At 40.9% G+C, this 21,471-nt stretch overlaps 1 protein-coding gene across 2 annotated transcripts in view; it reads left to right on the top strand.

The window, feature by feature from the left end:
• The window catches only part of dmGlut (Dietary and metabolic glutamate transporter), a 73,129-nt gene extending 61,338 nt beyond the window's left edge, over positions 1-11,791 (top strand). For both annotated transcript variants that reach the window (XM_065225225.1, XM_065225226.1), the window contains exons 2-5: positions 9,247-9,875; positions 9,942-10,326; positions 10,387-10,625; positions 10,688-11,791. In XM_065225225.1, the coding sequence (XP_065081297.1) occupies positions 9,247-9,875; positions 9,942-10,326; positions 10,387-10,625; positions 10,688-10,894 (1,460 nt within the window). In that variant the 3' untranslated portion in view covers positions 10,895-11,791. The remainder of the gene's footprint in view (positions 1-9,246; positions 9,876-9,941; positions 10,327-10,386; positions 10,626-10,687) is intronic.
• The last annotated feature ends 9,680 nt before the right edge of the window (positions 11,792-21,471 follow it).

The following is a 21,471-nucleotide window of genomic DNA, read 5'->3' on the forward strand; positions in this document are numbered from 1 at the left end:
GGACTGAATTTAACATTTGATAAAAAAAAATGCAACTTTGAAGCTTATTTGGAAGATACTTTGAGTTAGTATTAAGTTTTCTGGCTGAATGTCGGGGGTTCGTGAGCATTCCTGACATTGCTGAAAATTATAATAGCATCATTGCGGGGTTGCTAGTGTATAGGATGCTTTGTTGATTGTTCATTAACTCTTGATTGCTTGTAATACTTATGAATATTCTAGGTGGACAAAAAGACGAACTAAGAGGTGGACGCCTAAGCTTTTTCACATTTATGTATATTGCTGTGAAGCAACTGTAAAGTCTAGAGGGAATTTATATCTGTAACTGTAACCAGCTCGTTTTTGTTTGCTAACCTGGTTAAAATGTTTATATTTAATTATCTTAAAGATAAATCGTCCAGCTCAAACCTTTGTAGGGGTAAGAGGTGGGACCATCATCATCAGCAACTAAGAATTCTCCAACCCTGCTCGATTTGCCGTCAGCTGAGAACTGATGAGCAGCATCGCGTGTAAACTCATTCGAGCAGTTGCGAAATGTGCCGGTAGAGTGGCTGGTGGCGGAATTAATGAATTTATAATTTGCGCGATAGATTGCACGTTTTTGCACTGGACTAGAGTGGAACCGATATTTTACGGAGATTTAGGTTTTTGCCTAGTAGAAGGAGAAGGAACCGACGGAATCAAGTTCAATGTATGGGATAACCTTCACGCTTGGGATGGTATTGGCCGGTGAGGATGTACGGCAAAAAGTTACGGAACTTATGGATATCTAGTCGATGGAATCAGAATTCTGGTGGGAATTTGCGACTAAGTATTTGTTTGATATCTGGATCTTGAGCTTGAGCATTGACGACCGTACAGTTCGTAGGTACTACTCTACGATTGACCAGATCCAGTGAAATTTGTTCAAAAATCAAAATTAATAAAACTTGGGACTAGCAATCCATTCTGAGAGTGCAAGCTCTAGCGAATAAGTTGTATAGTGGGACGAAATCAAAAATAAAAAATGTGGGAAATGGCCATTTGCGACGAAACTATTGAGTATATGATTTTGATATCTTATAGAATGTTTTTTAAAACTTTGCTTAAGAGGGGTATAAACTAAGAATAACTTTTTAACAAGTCCCCGGCAAGGTGACAGATAACCTTAGTTTCTCGTACCCACTTGCAAATAGTAGATGTCCCTCACCGACGCAACGGTATTTCTCTATGGAAAACCAATTTTTTGCTTCAGCATGTGTGGATGCCAAACAACAGACTAAGAGCTAATTTATGATTTTCGTGGTGAAATGAAATAAATCCACACAAATTGAACTGAGTTACATCTTCTTATATCATCGAATGGCAATAAAAATACTTTGGTTTCTTCAGTTATGTTTTGCCTTGAATTTAATTATCCTTCAGATTATTGCATTCAGCATAGTTGTGCAATGTTTACTTTCCCGTGCTTCTCTTACGAGGTACGTAAAGTAATCTACTGAAATTGAAAATTAGTCAAATTGCATGATAAATTACATATTTAGCTTAAATGCATTTCAGGTCTTCGAAAGACATACAAAGTTCACCACTGTACTCTTTTATGCTAGTTCCTCAAATTGTTCATTTTGCAGTACTAGCTGCGTATACAGTATCTCCCCATTCCGGCTCTCCTTAATCCGACATCATGGTCTCTTATGGAGCTTTTTTTGTATAGACTTGACAATCAGGGTATCAAATTTATTGGATTAGCGGGGGGATACTGTAATAAGTACGCTCTTACTCGCTGCAAATCCATTCATTTTTTGTTCATCATCGACGATAATAGCAATAGCGTCGAAATCACCGATAGTATCCTCGCTCAATTCTCATTTGTTTCGATTAATTCGATGACAATCACATATTTTCGTTTTACAAATCATATGTTTAAACATCTGGTTCTGTTCTGCTCAAAGACACACGAGGCTACAAAAAAAAAGTTTCATGAACTGATTATGAATTGTGCATACGACTGAAAATCAAAACGACATTCCCGTATAAACGCGAACGACAACTTGAACTTACCGAAAATGGTTAAAAAAAAAATTATAATGACCTTACAAAAAAAGACAATTGCATTACCATTCAAAATAGTTGTTTCTTCATACATTTTCGGAAAGAGATCTATATTAGAACCTTTTTACTTATGGCTTGAGAACTTCAATGGTAATGGTTATGGTAGTCAGTGTGGCCGATGGATGGTTTTGTATTATCGGTATCAACTTTACGTGGAATATATGGCGAATTGGTAATCTCTAATTTACAGGCAATCAATTCGCGATATATTCCACATAAAGTTGATTGATGCAAAGGTTCGCATTAATGCGGGTTTCTCGCTGGCATCACTGGAATTCCTATGTCACTAATGTTAATTTTGACATCGGTCGCGCGTTCCGGCTTGGTGACTGCATACTTGACTAGCCTAGATGTATGCCTCATAGATGTATGAGCGTACTTCATTCTAGTCGAAATTCTAGTACTACACTATGTTTGTTTTGATTGAGGGGCTCGGGGATTTTCCTATGTTTCGAGGGGTGCATCGATTATCTCTAAAAATGCACATTTTTGTTGGAAGAAACAAATGGCTATCCCTTCGTTTTAGGGATTTACGTCCGCTTTTATTATTTTTTAACGCTATCTTTAGAGGGGCTTATCATGCAGGTTAGCAGATATCAGCAGCTATCTCAACGTCATTTTGTTCAGAATCTTATACCCCACTGCACAGTGGTCCAGAATGCAGATTTAAATTGAAATTGAAACTTTAGACTAAAAGTTTCTTCTACAAAGTTGTTCCTTATAAAGAGGCCCTCATTTTTATGATAATGAATTTTAGGGTGTTTCTTATTATCATTAAAATAAAAAATCCAACTTTTTTCTTTGAATAAATTAAGTTATTATTCTTCGGCAATTTCAAGCAACTTCGTAAAAACAATACTTTTGTGTATCTCTTAAATTGACCGATTTAGAGCTATTTTCTTGAATTGAGCTAGGGTGTCTCTAAAAAAACAGTTGTTTTGTTATAGTTTTCTTATTTCAAATTTCTCAGCAAAGGTGTCTTTAAATAACATTTAGATCTTTAGAAGGCGCAAATTTTTGTTGCACAAAGCTTGTCAATATCTTTCGCTGATCAAGGGTTATTGACGTTTTTTACTTAAAATATGCCCATTTCAAATGTTAATATCTCTGGTTGGGGCAAAAAAAAAAAAGTTTTTTGCAGCACAGAGGATTGCAACGATTTTTGCCTGATATTATTAATTATTTTATTGGACATTTGTTCTAAAGTCTTAACATTCGAAATTCTATGTACTTCGGTAGTACTGTACCAGGGAGGCAACTTCAAAATCATCTTCAGAACTTTATTCTGAACTCTTTGAAGTACTTTTTTCCTGCTAGTGCAACAACTAGACCATATTGGCACAGCGTAAAGCATGGCCGGTCTAAAAACTTGTTTAAATATTAGAAGTTTATTCGTCAGTCAAAGTTTGGATTTCCTGTTTATAAGAGTATACAAACATTTGATATATTTGTTACATTTGGCTTGAATGCCCTCAATGTGATCTATAAAAGTAACACATAAAACACCTTTTTGAAAAATAATTAGAACGGCTTGTTATATAAATGTATTATAAGTGATGCAGAAAACATCCCACGTTATATATGAGGTTTATAGATGTTTTCTTCATACTTCCTAGGTTCAACATTTTCCAAAATAGTTTTCTTTTGCTTTTATATTTAAATGTTTTATTACGTGCACCTTACTGTTGTAATACCACTATAAAACTTGTCGTATACAAATTCAATCTAAGTTGAATTTATAAAGTTCTTTTAGAGATTCTGAACTTTCCAGATTGACGTAAACATTGACGGCGCCATTAAGCCGGACTGTCTTTGCACGCAGTGATTGACAGTTTCTTATGAGGTATTCGGAGGTTTGTTATAAAGAAAGTTGAAAACACTTGTTTATGACATCTCATAAATTAATATAACTGAAAATGTGCAGGTTGTCTTATAAGGAGTTGAAAATACTTTAAAATAACACTGGCAATTAGATGTACGCTTTGCTGCTAACAAAACATCTTTATGACGGATCGAAAGCGTGTTGAACGAGAATATAATTTTCATGCCATGGGCAAGAACATGATAGATACTTATAACTTACCTCTCATCAAGCGGAGTTGGTCTACTTACGAAGAAATAAGTCTACCACGCCAAGGACCAGTGATCGAATCCCATGCTCAAGTTTTTTTTTTGTTTTTTTGCCGCTGGTTTTTATGATGTTTCCAAAACATGTTATAAGACCAGTATTTAGTTATATAAGTTCCGCGTCTTGCGCTTTTTAGGTTATATAAATGTATGAAATGACGTATATTACAGTATTATTGATTCTTTACGTAAGTCATTAAAAAGTATTTTCAACTTCTTTATGACAAGCCGTGTTGCTTGGGTTGGTTTGACCAGGAAATTGAAACTCCGTTCATAGTGACTATGTGACTACTACTAGGTTTCAGAAAGGAAGCTCTAGACTTATGTGGAAATTTTTCGGAAGCGTTGGGAGAAATCTTCCATTTTTGTAAATAAGAAGAGAAAATATCTAAACTTTTCTACAGTCTGCTGCAAATAACACGAAGACTTCTTCCTGTAGCGGAAATTCCTGTGTCATCAGCGAACGAAGATTTGTGGCAACCCTGAGGCAAATCAGGGAGGTCCGAAGTGAAAATGTTATACAATATAGCCCCAAGAATGCTATCCTGAGGCTCTTGCTTTAACATGTAGTCGTTCAGATTTTGATAATTTACCTGCAATGTTCTGTCAGTTAAATATTTTTGTTTTTTTTTTTATTATTATTATAGTCACTTTAACACTCTTGGGTCATTCATGACTTGTCCGGGGGTGAGATTTGAACTCGTGACTTTGGCGTGAGAGGTAAGGATGTTAACCACTACGCCGGGGTCGCCCCCAGTTAAATAATTTTGAACTAATTTCATAATATAGAGCGGAAAATTAAACGAAACTACCTTAAATCATTTCAATTAATGATTTCTGTAAAAATTCCATTTTAGGAGCAGTAATACTTCCTAAGTCAAAATTTTCAAAATTTCCGTTAAAACGTTGGTTAGTATTTTGATTTCTACCTGGTACAATAGCAGCATAGGTAGCTCCATTTACTCGCTGAATATTGTTAGCAGCGAGGGGAGTAGGTATAGATGAAACATTTGAAGCAGGGGTGATATTTGTACCTACGGGTACGAATGTAGAATTTGTTCCTCGCTGACCGTTGTTAATAGCAGAGGAATTTTTACCCGGTCGGAAACGTGGAGCGAGCGCTTTGCGAGTCTTACATTCTTAAAAATTGGATTTGTGGTTTTCACCACAATTTGAACATTTAAATTTCTTAGGATCTTCCTTCACAGGACAGTCGTCCTTTGCGTGAGAGGAATCACCACAATTCATGCATTTAGCTGGCATGTAGCAATTTTTAGTTCCGTGACCCCATCCCTGGCACTTACGGCACTGGGTGAGGTTTTGGAACTTTCCTCCAGTCTTCCTGAAGTGTTCCTACTTCACTCGGACATGGAGCATAAGACTAGCTTTTTCTAAGGCCTTAAGGTTGTTTAGTTCACTAGACTTGAAGTGAACTAAATAAAAATCATTAGAAATCCCGTTGCGCGAATCGCCAGGACGGGATTTCATTTTCATTTTGATTTCTTGGAGTGGCACAGCTCCAAATAATTTTGCCAGTTCATCTTTGATCTGATCCAGAGATTCACCACTGGGCAGTCCTTTCATGACAACCTTGAACACACGTTCAGTTTTGGTGTCGTAAGTAAAAAAATTGTGCTTCTTCTCAGTAAGATACTTGAGAAGACATTTAAATCCGTCCAAAGTTTCAGCCAATACACGGCATTCACCCGACGTCCAATTTGTAGTGAAAACTTAACTTTCACGAAATTCAAAAGTTCCGTGCGAATACCATGGAAATCGGAAGTGGTTATCACAATAGGGGGAATGTTTTCCTTCTTGGCATTAAGCCGGGTAAGTTTACTAGAATTTTTCCTGGATGATTGATCATTCTCATCATCCGTGAGCAATTCAAATTGATTGCTCAAATTAATTTCATCAGAAGGGGGATCAAGAGTTTGCCCTTTTCTTTTGTGCTTAGGCGCCATAACGGCAGTAAATTTTTATCCAAATCGACTTCCAAGCAGATTACTATAAGAATCTGAAGGATCGAAGAGGAATTTTCCAAATCGATATCCAAGAAGGATTACCACGGGTAGGGTCCAAACAGGGATCGAAGAGGAATAAGAGTCGAACAAGGTAGACATTTTATAGGTAGAGCACTTCCTTCAGAAAAAAAGCAAATACATCTGCACGGCAAGAGAGCACGATGCGGACTAATTGGGAATGGGCTCATTGAACAATCTGCATCAAAGATGAGGACGTTATCATCAATCACCATTTCCATATCAAGCTAATTGACTTCGGATTGGCGACTTTCGGACAAGAAGGGCAACTTTTTTTTCTACCTTCTACGGGACGTCCGAGTACTGCAGTCTGGAAGTGATGGTAGGCAACCGCTACTCCTGCCCTGAACTAGAAATGTGGGCTCTCTGTGTGACACTGTACGTGTTGTTGTTGTTTGAGAACCCATTCGTGAACGTTGATTAAATCCGTTGACAAGAATCCCAAAACTCGGATCACCATCCTTCTTCTTCTTCTTCTTCTTATTCGCATTTCAAGCTTATTGCTTAGCGCATATTAGCTTATTGCGTGCTCTCAACTTAGTGTTCTAAATGGACTTCCACAGTTATTATTGAGAGCTTTCGATGCCAATACCAATGCATGAATTTGTATATTGTGTGGCAAGCACAATGATACTCTATGCCCAGGGAAGTCGAGAAAATTTCCAACCCGAAAGATTCCCTCGACCGGACCGGGAATCGAACCCGCCGCCTCCGGCTTGGTAATACCGTGCCTTTACTGACTAGGCTATGAGGCCCCACAATCACCATCCAGGAACTACTAATGGAGGCGGAATGGATGACGCAAGAAATCAATTAGTCACAGTTCAATTTTCCCAAAATCATCCCCTGCTAACCTAACCGTACGAAATCAATCCGTAGAAGTGCTACGTAGATGCAAATATCTGCTCCAGCCAGACGGGACTGTCCCCGTCGTCGCAGAGCCTTTCGATATTGGATGATGTCGATGGGGAACATGAGGATGAGCATGTCCAATGTCGAATAAATCAGAAAATTTATTTAAAAAAAATTTATTTAAATAATACATTTTTGGATTCATTTTTAATGATTTTTATTCGGGGACTGAGGTTAAAATGTTTCTATTTTAATCAATCCTGAACTAGTCCAAGTTGAGCGTTAAATGCTTCCGGGTAATTTGGCTGGTTGGTGGTTCTGTTGGTGTGCCGGATAGTGCATCTATGTCTGGAGCCTTACAACAGGCAATGTTAGTGAATGTTTTGCTTCGAAATCCGTGAAAAATATGGAAGTCAATACAGAAGTACATAAACTTCCCAATTCCGTAGCAGTTTCTGTACTCCTGCGTTGGCCTTCAAACATAAATATTAAATCCACCCGGTCGTCGTCGTGATGTCGGCATCTTCCGTTGCTCCGGTTGTGGATCATAGCAGTAAGGGTGAATTCCGCAGGCTCCGGCGAAATTATTTTTTGCGGGTATCGAAAATCTGTCAACAATCAAATTTTGACACATCCTCACTGAGCATGCGCAGAAATAATGCAGTGATGTTAGTTACTTTAGAGATCACAAAAAAATATGTACCATGGGTGCCAAATCAGTTAGCCATGGTGTGCCCTACTGTGTTTTTGGCACACTGTGCTGAACCCTCTGGTTGGAACTTTATAAACACTGTATGGAACTTGCAACTTGGGTTGCAAGCTGCAACCCATCCTAATGTACATACTTGGAAAAATGGTAATGATGCAAAACGTAACAAAACATTTAGGTACTTTATTTGAAAATTCATTGGGCATCCTCTTTGATCTCCTTATTAATTGTATATGAAACAGTAGGGTATAAGTTGCTGAACGAAATTACGTTGAGTTCAGCTGCTAATACCTGCTATCCTCCAAGATACACCCTTATAAAAATAGTGTTAAAAAAAAAAATTGATGTAAATCCTTTACACAAAGAGATAGCGATATGCTTCCTGTAGAATAAATGTGTAGTTATAGAGCATTTATTACTTTGTACAATATTGAAAAAAAAATTGGGAAATTCAAACAAAATAGTTATGGTAAAACATTTATTACCCTAAGCAACCAAAAGATTCGTATTCAACGAGTATTCGAGTTCCATAAAGTTCGAATAAAGTTTCGACAGAAATTTCAAGTTACATAAAGTTAAAATAAAGTTCAAACAAAACATTCAAATTCCATGAAGTTCAAATAAAGTTCCAACGGGACTTTCTTCCAACTTGCGTATTCAACTATAACACCCACATTCAAGTTCCATAAGTGCACATAAAATTTCAACGGAACTATCTGGCTGCTTTAGAGGCTATAGAAAGCACACGAGGAACTTTAGTTCCGATGCGTACTCTTAGCAACTTGAAGTTCAAAAAAAGTTCCAAAAAGCATCCCTAAGTGCTTAATAGGAACTTCATGCGAGGCTGGAAGCATGGCCCCAATAAAGTTCCCAGTGGCATCTCCGGCGGCATCTCCATAGAGGACCACTTGTCGTTTTGGATGCCCGGCAAACTCAAAACCCCAGAGCGAGTTCAGTCTAACGCAAAGGATTGGAACGCGCTAGTAGACATTTAGTGCTTAGGATTCAAAAGAAAGCACGAAATCCAACCGAACGAAAACTAATCAGAAACCGTCTTTCTACCGGAGCAAATGCACTGGGCGACCTGTTCTCATCACAGGTCAAGCTCTTCCCCAAACACAAAATCTACAAGCTTCAGGACAAAAATTGTGGACTGAGATTCCCAAGGAGTCCGACTTGGAGTAAAAGTGAATTGGGATAGTGCATGTCGTTTCGAATAGTAACAGTGAACATTTGTAGCATTTGAACTTCATGCTACATTAATTTAATATCTAATCAGAAAACCGCATCACGATAGACCGTAAATAGGCAATTACGACAAAGTAGCACTCAACCCTTTGGTTCACTTCAATAGTCGGACCCTGTAGGCATCAAATCAGTACTAAGTCAATCTCTTTGCTTTTCTCTTTCTACCCCATCCAACAGTTTTCATCGTCCCGCAGCGGGTGATTCTGGCGATCTTCGGCTTCCTGGCGATTCTCAATGCCTACACGATGCGCATCTGCCTGTCAATCGCCATCACCGAGATGGTCAACAAGACGACCTCGGTCGAGCAGGACGAGGGCGTCTGCCCGATCGATGACGATGCCGACATGTCCGACTTTACCGGCGGCGAGTTCAACTGGGATGAGCAACTGCAGGGCATCATTCTGTCCTCGTTCTACTGGGGCTACGTGGTAACGCATCTGCCCGGTGGTCTTCTGGCGGAAAAATTCGGCGGCAAGTGGACCCTCAGTTTGGGCATCCTGTCGACGGCGTTCTTCACGTTGATAACACCGTGGGCGGTGAACTTGGGCGGTTCGACTGCGCTGATCATCATCCGAGTGCTCATGGGTCTAGGCGAGGGAACGACCTTCCCGGCTTTGAGTGCACTGCTGGCGACGTGGATTCCACTGAAGGAGCGCAGCAAGCTCGGTTCGCTGGTGTTTGGCGGAGGACAAGTCGGTACGATTCTGGGCAATTTGATCTCCGGCTATCTGCTGCACAGCTTCGATGGATGGTCGTCAGTGTTTTACTTCTTCGGAGCAATGGGAATTTTGTGGTTCATTTTGTTTGTAAGTTTGAACGAATTATGGAACGAGTGGTTTGAAATTCTGAAACATTTTTTCCTATCATTACAGACCCTGCTCTGTTATAGCGATCCGGAATCGCATCCATTCATCAGTGACAAGGAGAAGGTTTACCTCAAAAAAGAACTGGGAACACTGACGCGTGACAAGTCTCTACCACCGACCCCGTGGCGCCTTATCCTGACGAGTGTACCGATGGTAGCATTGGTATGTGCTCAGATTGGTCACGATTGGGGCTTCTTCATCATGGTGACGGATCTTCCCAAGTACATGAGCGATGTGCTACGGTTTTCAATCAAAGACAACGGTCTGTTCTCCTCGCTGCCCTATCTGGTGATGTGGATCGTCTCACTTTCATCCGGAGTTCTGAGTGATTGGTTGATCTCGACCGGAAGAATGTCGCTCACGTTCGGCCGAAAACTGTTCACTACTATTGGTAAGTAGATCTTTGGAGATTGAAATGAATAAAGATTAATCGATTGTTGATTTTTTGCAGCTTCCGCTGGACCTGCTTTCTTCATTGTTGGAGCTTCCTATGCCGGTTGCGATCGTGCTTTGGTGGTAGCCCTCTTCACAATAGCCATGGGTCTCATGGGTACCTTCTATCCGGGAATGAAAGTCAATCCACTGGATCTGAGTCCGAACTACGCGGGAAGTTTAATGGCCATCACGAACGGTATTGGTGCCATCACGGGAATCATCGCTCCGTACGTGGTGGGAATCATGACTCCGAACGTAAGCCCAAATCCTATCTTCAAACACCTCGTCATTCAAATAACGCGAACTCTCTCTTTTAGCACTCCTTGGAAGAGTGGCGTATCGTCTTCTGGATTTCATTCGCCGTATTCCATGTGACCAATCTGGTTTACGTGTTCGGAGCATCCGGAGAGGTTCAGCCCTGGAATACGCCTCACCTCATGAACAAATCCGTAGAAGCTGGCGATGAGAATCAAGATACCTTCAGCAAGAAGGAAACTCCAGCTGCCATCAAAGCATCTCACTAAATAAAACCTAGTGCAGTTTAATAGTTGTTATACCGTAATTTATTCGACTTAGACATAGTAGGATCCGTTTAACAGTACCAAGTGCTGGGAATTTAAAATTTATGTAGGACGAAACCAGTGATAGATGATCGATGGGTAGCGAGATTTCGTTGCCACTCTGAACGAATAGATGAAGAAAGTCACTATTAGCTTGTACCTTTACAGTAACAGAGTATAGTTAGCGTTTTGTACATAAAGGTTGCTTTCTCCAGGCGAAGTATAACGAATTTAGTAAAACCATGTGCTGTGAAGCCGGCGGAAGTCTGACCATTAAGCACATTCCAGCGAATTTCAGCGAATGAAGCAATGCAATACAAACTTACTCGTAGTTAACCGAAGGCCGGTGTGACATTGAAACTGCACTCGCTCTAAAGTCAAGAAGTTGTGTGCATTTCACTGTCAGTCGCATGCATTTATGCAACCACATAAAATAACCCGCATAAGCCAAACATACAAAGCTGACGAAGGTGATGACAACAGCAAAAGTCGGGTACGGTTTTTGCGTGCCGGACGGAGTTGATGACACTTTTCAAGGAACCACTCACTTTAACGACGACAACGACAGCGACTAGATAATTTTGCTGCAATTTTCCCGCCAAAGCGTTCGTTCTGAATGCGCGAGACTGGAATGGGAAGAAGTATGCACAATTCATGCTCAATTTGTTGCAATGCATGTGTGCATACCAACTGATCCCGCGTAGACGGCGGCGGTCTGAACGATTAAAAATTGAGAAGAGGTCGACGGTGGAGGAAGAGAAAACCAAGGGCCACTGAACTGAAAATGTTCCAGTTTTTATCGATGTATGTTTTTTTTTGTACTTTTTAAGAACGATGTTGAAAATAAAACCTGTAATAAGATGGATGTAAGATCTACTATTGTTTTGAGTTGTTGAGATTGGATGACCTAAGCAATTTGCTCCCACTAAATAATGCAATAAAGTATATAACGTGATAGTATCATGAAGGAACAACGTTGCATTTACCAGAAAATGCTAAATATGCAAGACAGCCTGTTAACTACTTAATTTTGCTAGCTGTTTTTTAAATAATTTTAAAATTGTTACTTATGGCAACAATCTCTTCAAAGATTTCATTGACATTGACGAATTCAGAGAGGCCAATTTTGTAATAATAATTTGCTTACTGTTTGTGTTCGCTAGTGGATTTATGTGTTGGAAGTCCATACTGTGCATCAATAGAAACAATTGAATGTACTCTAAAAATCAAAAAAAAAAAAAAAAATACCTATAAAAACAGGCAGATGTGCCAAAATTTGAGTTATGTTAAGAGTTAGCTCGATAAAAAAGTAGTGAAGACACCTTAAATAAGTATAATTACACAAGTAAACTTAAATTTAGTATCCATAGAACATGAGAACTAATCAATAAAAAAGATAAAATGTCCCATAAAAGAGTTATGAAGTGTGAGGTTGTAAACCAAGACACAACTGTAGATTTGACGTAGTATTAAGAAAGGTAGTTTTGATGTCACAGCAAAAGTGTAGTAAGTATTAAATTGATTTCTCAGCTCATTATTAGTTAAAAAATTCATTCAGTGGATCAACATTCTCTGCTTGAACGTCAAGCAGTACAGTTCGGTCTTTGCTCGCTCTGTCGAGTTGTTCGATAAACCTATAGTTTGTTACATACGTTCGCAGATATACTGCACGTCGCGTCGTCAGTTGTGTCGGTCGCGTCAGACAGCGCTCCCGAAGCAGACTTCGTGACCAAGCGGAGAAGAAGAACAGTGGTGAGGGTAGCTCGGTACCTACCTCCCATTCGCTACTCTTCCCACCGATGTTGGGAATACCAACCCAGTCCCGGTGAAGCGGACGAAAAAGAGGAAGAAGAATCAAGGACAGTCGGATGGTACGAGCGGACGCGACGATGTTACCGAGACCAACGCCAGCGACATCGGTGATTTCGGCGACGCCGTCGACAACGAAACTGGTACCAGCCCGAGTGCAGCAAAAATGAAGCTTCCTCCACTGGTGGTGAAGCAAGTCCTACTCAACACGCTGATTGGCGATCTCTCATCGCTGGGCGTTGCAGCTGAGTTTATGCTCGGCAGGATCGGCACCAAGGTGATGCTCCGAACGAAAGCGGGGGTACGAAGTGGCCGTGAAATATCTGAAGAATTCCAAGGCGGAATTCTTCACGCACGACATCCCCGGTGAGAAGCCCTTCAAGGTAGTCATCAGGGGTCTACCAAACTTTGACCCAAGATGGTCGAAGCTGAAATCAACCGGTACAAGCTATCCCCAATCGCTGTCTTCTGAATGACAAGGAGAGACAAGCTATCTGATCGATCTACTTCATCATCGTACGGTGGGAGCCATACCGTGGCGGCCATCGTGACGTAACGCAGTGCCAGCGGTGCCTCAATTTTGAACACGGTACCTGCAACTGCAACATCAAGCAACGCTGTAGCAACTGCGCTCACGAACACGCCACTTCTGACTGCCCTGCGGATGGAGCTGTGGCGTTAAAATGCGCCAACTGTGGTGGTACACATCAAGGTTCTGACAGACAGTGCTCCAAACGCGAGGACTTCAAACGCATCCGAAAGCAGGCGTCAAGCAACAATCAACCAGGACGCAAGAAGGACAAAATCCCGGCATTTCGTACGGAGGATTTCCCGCCTCTTCGTACTCCTCAGCAAAGGCAAGAAAATTCGCGGGTGCATCCCGCTTGAGCAATTTCCGGTGATTCTGCTGGCCAAAGCGCTCCATCTCCCCTGGATTCTGAAGACAACCAACAGCGCAAAACAACAACCCCGATCTGTTCTCAGCGGATAAACAGATAGAGATTTTCGTCAACATGTCCGGTGCTCTTCGTAAGTGCCGCAATAAGCCCGAACAGATCCAAGTGCTCGGTAAGTTCATCATCCAGTATGGCGTCTAAACCGCTAAGTATCGTCACCTGGAATGCTTGCTCTGTAAGAGCAAAAGAGATTGAGCTTGCCGACTTCCTCCGCAAGCACAGCATCGACGTGGGCCTTCTAACCGAGACCCATCTAAAGTCCGGTGACAGCTTCTGGTTGCCTGACCACAACATTATTTGGCTTGATCGCACCAGCTCCAGAGGGGGTGGTGTTGCGGTCGTCGTCAAGAAAGGAATAAAATACCACACTTTGTCCCATATCCGCACCTCCATCATCGAGGCCCTTGGTGTGGAGGTGGAGTCATCGACTGGATACGTCCAGTGCATCGCCGTCTACTGCTTTCGACAGTGTGCCACCAGCAGTGGACTAGCGGCTGAATTCAAGAAGGACCTGTCCACCATCACCCGTACTGATTCCCGCTTAGTAGTTGGAGGAGATCTCGCCATGAAACCTGGCGAAACTACCAGCAGAACCAGAACGGTCGTTTGCTGTTCGACCATTCGCAGCATGGGCTGTACTCCGTTTGGTTTTCGAATGAGCTTCATCTCACCGGCGGGCAACCCATCGACGCTAGACCTGTTCCTGACAAATACCGGCTTGTCCAAGCCGGTAGCCTTGAGCGAACTCAGGTCCGACCACCAACCGGTGGTGGCTGAACTGGGCTACAACGTGGCCCTTGCTCCTAGTCTGCACAAGGACTACCACCGCGTAAACTGGGCTCAGTTTGGACGCGTGGTAGACAGGCACATCATCGAAAACCCGCCGCTTGACACCGTGGAGGACATCGACTGAGCGTTGGAGGGACTCCACCAAACCATAAACGTGGCTGATGAGGCGTGCGTCCGACGAGTTTCTGTGAGGGGTAAGTTTATTGCCATTGATTCTCACACCCAACTCTTGATTTGCCTGAGAAATGTTCGTACACGCCAGTTTCAGACGACTGGAGATCTGGGCAAAAAACGTGAAAACGTGCCCAATTTTAAAAATCACCGCAACCGAGGGTAAGGTGACGATATATCGTTTTTAAATATTCCAGAAAAATATTCCCCTAATCGTTTCTAACAAACAAAAACTCACAGACAGCAGTATCGTAACATGCTTTAGTTAGGCAACATACGTCCATCATCGGAAAAACATACTAAAATTAACATGTTATCGTTAATTTTCTTCATCGGGGCTCTTCTCCCCACAGTATACCATCTTCCCACAGTATACCAAACCACCGTCCTCTGTTCGAATGAAACCTCAGACCATTCAAATCGAAACATTGAAATCGCCTTTTCGAATGGTAGCTGCAACCGGATGACAGTTGTTTCGAAATCAGATGATTTTCCTCTCGAATACATTGTTATGAGAAGAGATAGGACCTTCAGTTGGAATGCGTTAGTCTTCTTAAATTAAAATTCATTTGGTATTGGTTCAGCCCCTTAACGCAAATCATTCAAAACGATGATGTAAATAATTAACCACTTCATTTGAGCACTTAAAATGACGTTTTCTACCACTCGAACTTTGAAATAAAATATTATTTTGAGATTTTTTCCTCTAGAACCTCGAGAAAAGTAGTCAAAATTTGTGTGTTTCATAAAAAAATAGAAATTAGTTGGTCCAGTTTTGTGAAATCGCTGGTAGAAAGTCACGCCAAAACTGCTTGACAAAGTGGTCAATTCTATCGAACACCATTTGATGCTCTGAGCAGACAAACGAGGAGGAAGCATTGCCATCGCTATTGGTAAAGAGCGGAAACCGTCAATTCTAGATTGAGCTGGAATTAGGGCCTATCAGCTTTTGTAAACAATGACTTCCCTCGGTAATTTCTCGAAAGCCATGGCTCTTACTAGGAAATCGACATCACCATCGAGTAGGGGAAGACTTCCCCTACCCGATAGATATGTTGGTTTGTGTAGGCGTGCCTTGAATTCCTAGAAATCAACGAGAGAAGTCATTGTTTACAAAGGCTGTTAGGCCCTAATTCCAGCTCTATCTAGAATTGTCCATTTCGTGGTGGAGGAAGTTTCCTCTGCCAACGATGAATGGCTGTTCAGGGCTATTCAATATGGAAAAGTGAACAATCGGTTTAATAATCTAATCTTAAAAAATTGCAAGTTAGGATTGGGCGATCTTCAGGGTACAATTAATAACTATATTTACGCAATTTGAAAGAAATAAAAATAGCCAGATTTTTCATTTCCATGTACTCGTACTAATTGTGCTAGATTTGTTTGTTTATCAGAAGAACTTATTTCGAAATTCCTTAAATGGAGACGGTAAGATTTTTCTGCAATGGAATTAATGCCACAAATGCTTTCAATTGTCAAGATCAATTGCAAAAAATTGTAAAAATGTGACTACAGTCATCATAACCCCATATCATGGAATATTAGCTTGATAACGTGGAACTAGGTACTCGTCTTTGTTGCCACCTATTTCATATAACATTAGGAGCGATTATGGTGTTGCAGATTTTTAGGTTATGTTCATTAAATTTTCCAAATGCTTTGGTATGAAAACAAAACGATATTTCGATACACATTGGGAAAAAATTACTTTCATTTGTTTCCTTGAAGATAGAACAGAAATATCGATTTTTACGATTTTTTAATAATCAAAACATTGATCCTAAAAATCGAACATCGAGATGAAAAAGATCGATTTTTCAAAGATCGATCCAAGATCGCCCAATCCTATTACAAGTAATCCTATCTTATAATTATTGTCCTCTGAGCCCTATATGTTTTACAGCCAAGTTTCAAATGAATATCATACTTTATTTGGGGGACAGTCCCACTGCATGATGATGATAATGTTGACAAACTGCATATCAAATTCGTGAAAATTAGCATTAAATCATAATTTTCATCAAGCCTGCGTACAATCCTTCCAATATTAAATTCGAATTGAAGAAGAAAACGTTTTTACGATCAAACTGATGTGCATCTTTGACTTTTCCAGATGAACTTTAATAAGATATATTCATTTCATTTCACGGCTTCATTAATGCTGCATCGTAAATATAATGTTAACAGAAGTAAATTGCTCAATTGCTCAATATGGAGATGATTTGTCATCTCGTTATCACTTTCAAAACCATCTAGCACCATTTTATAGTATGGTGCGTGCTTAGTAAATCAAGTTCCGTTGTGTTTTCCGAGTGAGTGAGTATTAATATGTTTGACTAAAAAAAGGCAAAATGAACATTCAATAAATATTGGCGTCCTATACAACCATTTCTCCATTATCACCAGCATGATACAATCTTTCCTACGTAAATTCATTTAATTTCTACATTCATCTTAGTGAAAATCGCACATGTTCACCATTTTCCGAGAAATGCAGCTACGCAGGAGGTAACCTCTCCCTGTAGAAGCAAACTTGTTATGCATAATTTTCCATGAAAACATCTCCGATCCATACCGAAATAGTAACAGTTTGCAAACAGGTAGTTTGCAAACACGTTTTCTTACACGATTCAAGTAAAAGTTTCCACGGGAAATCATTAGTTTTTCTTAATGGACCGATTTGCCTCAAACATGTTTTACTTGGGGAATTTGGAACCTATCCTCCTTCAAGTAGTTTTTTTTTTAATTCCTTTGGTTTGTTTTCCGTCGATCTTGTTTTCCATGCTGAGCACCAATGCTATCGACGCCAGGGAGTCAGCTCTCACACCTGAACCCTACCTATCGACCCATCAACGCATGAACCGGGGACCAACGGCTTTTCTTTCCGGCGTGATCAGAGATGTTATGCCTTAGAACATCCCGGTGGCCCCGACTGGGATTGAACCTAGGCCTGCTGGGATGAGAGGTCATCACGCTAACCATTACACCACCGGCGCCGCTGCTTCTAGTAGTTCTCACTTCGAAATGAAGGTGGCGAAAGCTTGGAATACTTTTTCACTGCAAGACGCCAATAAGGAAAAATCATCTAAAATTCGAAAGCATATTGTTAAAGAGCTCGAGCAAGTCGAAGTATTGCGAATGTTTTCGTTCAGTGCAGTCGATGGTGAAAACACAATAGTATTCAACTTACATCCACACATGAAAGTAGGGTTTGCTGGATCAATGGCAATAGTTACGATTGTTGTCCCGCGCCCTCGACCAACAAAGCACAGTGGAAAAAACTAACCCAGAGCCGATTTTTTTTTCTGCCGCTGCTTCCAGAAGGTTTTTTTTTCCTTGATTTGTATTCCGTGCTGAGCACCAATGCTAAAGACGCCAGGTAGGCAGCTCCCACACCTGGACCCTACCACCTATCGACCCATCAACTCATGAACCGGTGACCTACGGCTTTACTTCAGAGTTGTTATGCCTCAGAACATCCCGGCCGCGCCGACTGGGATTGAACCCAGGCCTGCTGGGGTGAGTGGTAATCACGCTTACCACCACATCACTGGCACCGCTATTCCAGAAGGTTTGAGATATCTATTCTTATGTAGAAAAAATCCGGGGAATCGTATGCCGCTTGTTGTATCATATGCACATACAACGGGTAGAGCTTCATTTTGCCCGTTTCCCCACCCCATTTTAGTATTCCTATCCTTTGTCTTCTTCTTCTTCGCATTTCAAGCTTATTGCATATCGCATATTAGCTTATTGCGTGCTCTCAACTTAGTGTTCTAGATGCACTTCCACAGTTATTAATTGAGAGCTTTCGATGCCTTTACCATTTTTGCATTGGTATAATTGTGTGGCAAGTCCAATCATACTTCTATGCCAAGGGTAGTCGAAAAATTCCTAGACCGAACCGGGAATTGAACCCAGCCACCTCCAGCATGGTCTTGCTTTATAGCTGCGCCTTTACCGACTGAGTTAAGGAAGGCCCCTATCCTTTGTAATATGCTTTAATCACATGTTCCCTTAATTACAATAACACGAACTATAATAATGTATTGGACTTTATGCAGTTCATACAATTATTCCAACAATGATTTATTGAAACTATTTACAAATATACAATGGCAATTAATAAAATAACATGAAACAGATAAAATAAGCTAGCCCTCCTGAACTCTGCAGTGGTTTTCCGTGCACTAAAGCAAGCTCGTCAGTTCGACTGCCTCGTAGACTCAATCGTTCGTTGAGGGGCTGTATTAATAGTCCCAAAGAGAAGATATGTACTACACATATAGTACATATTATGTATGTGGTGATGAAAAGTGAGTTGGGTTCGGACGGTTTACCATAATCATTTAAAAAAAAAATTACGAAATGCATAAAATGCTCCCCTGGACCGCCTAAAATTTAGATTCTCAAAAGTTAGACTAAATTAAATATCTTCAAATCGGAAGAGGTCAATTACACTGTTGACCCATATAATGAAAGCTTTACACCTAGGATCATCAATAATCCCATGGGAAATCACCTTAAGCTATAAAATTCATTTATGGCTTTATAACTTGATATCGAGTAGACATAGTAGACATCGAGTTGTGGAGAGTTGACTGTATATTGTTTGGTTTATAATGAGGCTTGCTGTTTTCATCATGGTTTCTCTTACAATTTTATTGCGTTCTAAAACTTTGGAATATTAGGAATGAAACGAGAAAATTCAATATTGTAAGAATTGCAGTCATTGATTTTTTGTATCGTTTTAATCATACCGTTGTATTCTTATAATTGTAATTGTTTAGTGTAAAGGGTGTGCCAACCGCTAAGTTGGCTTATCTAGGGACTAACCCCCTAGTCGATACACCTACTGTCCTTCCCGTTGCACTCGTCAGCTCGTGCCATACTCTAGACACACATGGGTGGTCGTATCCGGGTCCTCCCCTGGTTAGGCTCGTGTCCGTCCAGGTTCTGGTACATTAACTTATATCTATGGTAATTATAGTTTACAACTCACCTTTTGATTATAAATGTCAATAATGCTGAAACTATATGAACGTTATTGATCATTATTAGGTGTGTGCTGTGCAATGGAGTAGTAATTGAAGGAAATGAGGTTCTCATGTGGCTTATAGGTAATTCTAAAATAGGTAAATCATGCGAGCACACACCTTTTACAATTCTTATCCTACTTACCAGTTCCGTCCAGTATAAATTGGCTGTTTCCAAATGGCCTAATCCTTTCTGACTGCTTACTCTCTTACGTTTTCTCGCTTTTTTTTTCCTTCTTCCTATTGAAAATCTGGCCGTGTTCCCATTTGTTCTCAGGTAGGTAATATTGGTACATGAGGGGAAGAAAGAAATAGAACAAGTAAGGTGTGAACCGCATGCGTTGGTTAGTCGTTTGGGTCATGGTATTGTGTTCCCTATTTTATTTGCCTCTATTCAGCTCTCAGATCGCCCCCTCCCCCCAAACTATTGTGGATGAGAAAAAGAACCCATGAACGGCGCCGGTGGTTTAGTGGTAAGCGTGATTGCCTCTCACCCCAGCAGGCCTAGGTTCAATCCCAGTCGGCGCCGCCGGGATGTTCTGAGGCATAACATCTCTGATCACGCCTTCCTTCGGATGGGAAGTAAAGCCGTTGGTCCCCGGTTCATGAGTTGATAGGTCGATAGGTAGGGTCCAGGTGTGGGAGCTGCCTTCCTGGCACGTCGGTAGCATTGGTGCTCAGCACGGAAAACAAGACCGACGGAAAAAACAAAGTTAAGTGGAAACGTTGCCGTTACGTAGCGCAAGCATCTCCTGATGTCCTCTATAAATTTATCACTTTTGACCAATTTGACGCTAGTATCGATTAATTATCTGCTGAAAATTGCCACTTGGCGCTACTAGCACTTAGTGTCTAGTGTAGGTTTTGCAACGCCAGCGCCATCATGTTGTCAAAGAGGGTTTTTAAGTGAGGAAATCGCCGTTAATGGCGCTTAAGTCACATAGGAATCTTTACACAAGTTTTTAGAGACATTTGGAGGCTCAACGTCTGTTCTCTGTGGCTATCTTATTATCGAGCTCTTTTCAATAATTGCAACATGTGAATAATGCAGAACAAATTTAAAATTGTTCTAGAGCCAAATTGGTTTTGAAGAAAGGTCAAACTACAAAGGAACAGCTCAGCCACTCTGAACCATATGAAAATTATGCTTTTCCAATATGGTACATTCGCTCACTATAAACCTGTCATTTCTAGCCTATCTGAACTATTTAATAAATGGAAACCATAAGATGGGTTACGCTCCTCCTAAGCGGGCCCTCCGCATCCTATCTCTGTCTTATCTCAAATGCCAATGGTTTGAATGTATCAATATATACATTGGAAATGACGTTCAATCAAATAAACCCATACCCCACTCACTTGGCCAGGCTTCAGAATCGTCCAGTGGGCAGTTTGCTCTACACTCCAAGTTCCCTTTCTTTCAAATTTACGCCAAATTTTATATTTTACCCCATTGAGTGTTGATTAATCACAATGAAACATTGTGACAGAGCACGGACTTGAGGTTACTAGAATATTAAATAATCTAGGTCATATTTAGGATTATATCTGAAAAATCCAAATTTGGCCAACGCCCACCAATCATACCGTTGCATTCTTCGAACAATTATCTCAAACAAATCATAGCAGCACTGCCTGCAAATGAGCACTCACAATCAATCATCGAAACGCGCGCTCAACCACACCGGAGGTTGGCAGTCCGGCGCACAGGTAGAAGGTAGACCCCGACGAGAGATAACGAACGCTTGCTTAGAGACCGCCGCCGCCCGCCCACCAGTCG

This window comes from Ochlerotatus camptorhynchus, unplaced genomic scaffold (assembly GCF_037179485.1).
Source record: "Ochlerotatus camptorhynchus isolate MF236.1 unplaced genomic scaffold, CSIRO-AGI_Acam_v1.1 ptg000222l, whole genome shotgun sequence".
Classification (NCBI taxonomy): domain Eukaryota; kingdom Metazoa; phylum Arthropoda; class Insecta; order Diptera; family Culicidae; genus Ochlerotatus; species Ochlerotatus camptorhynchus.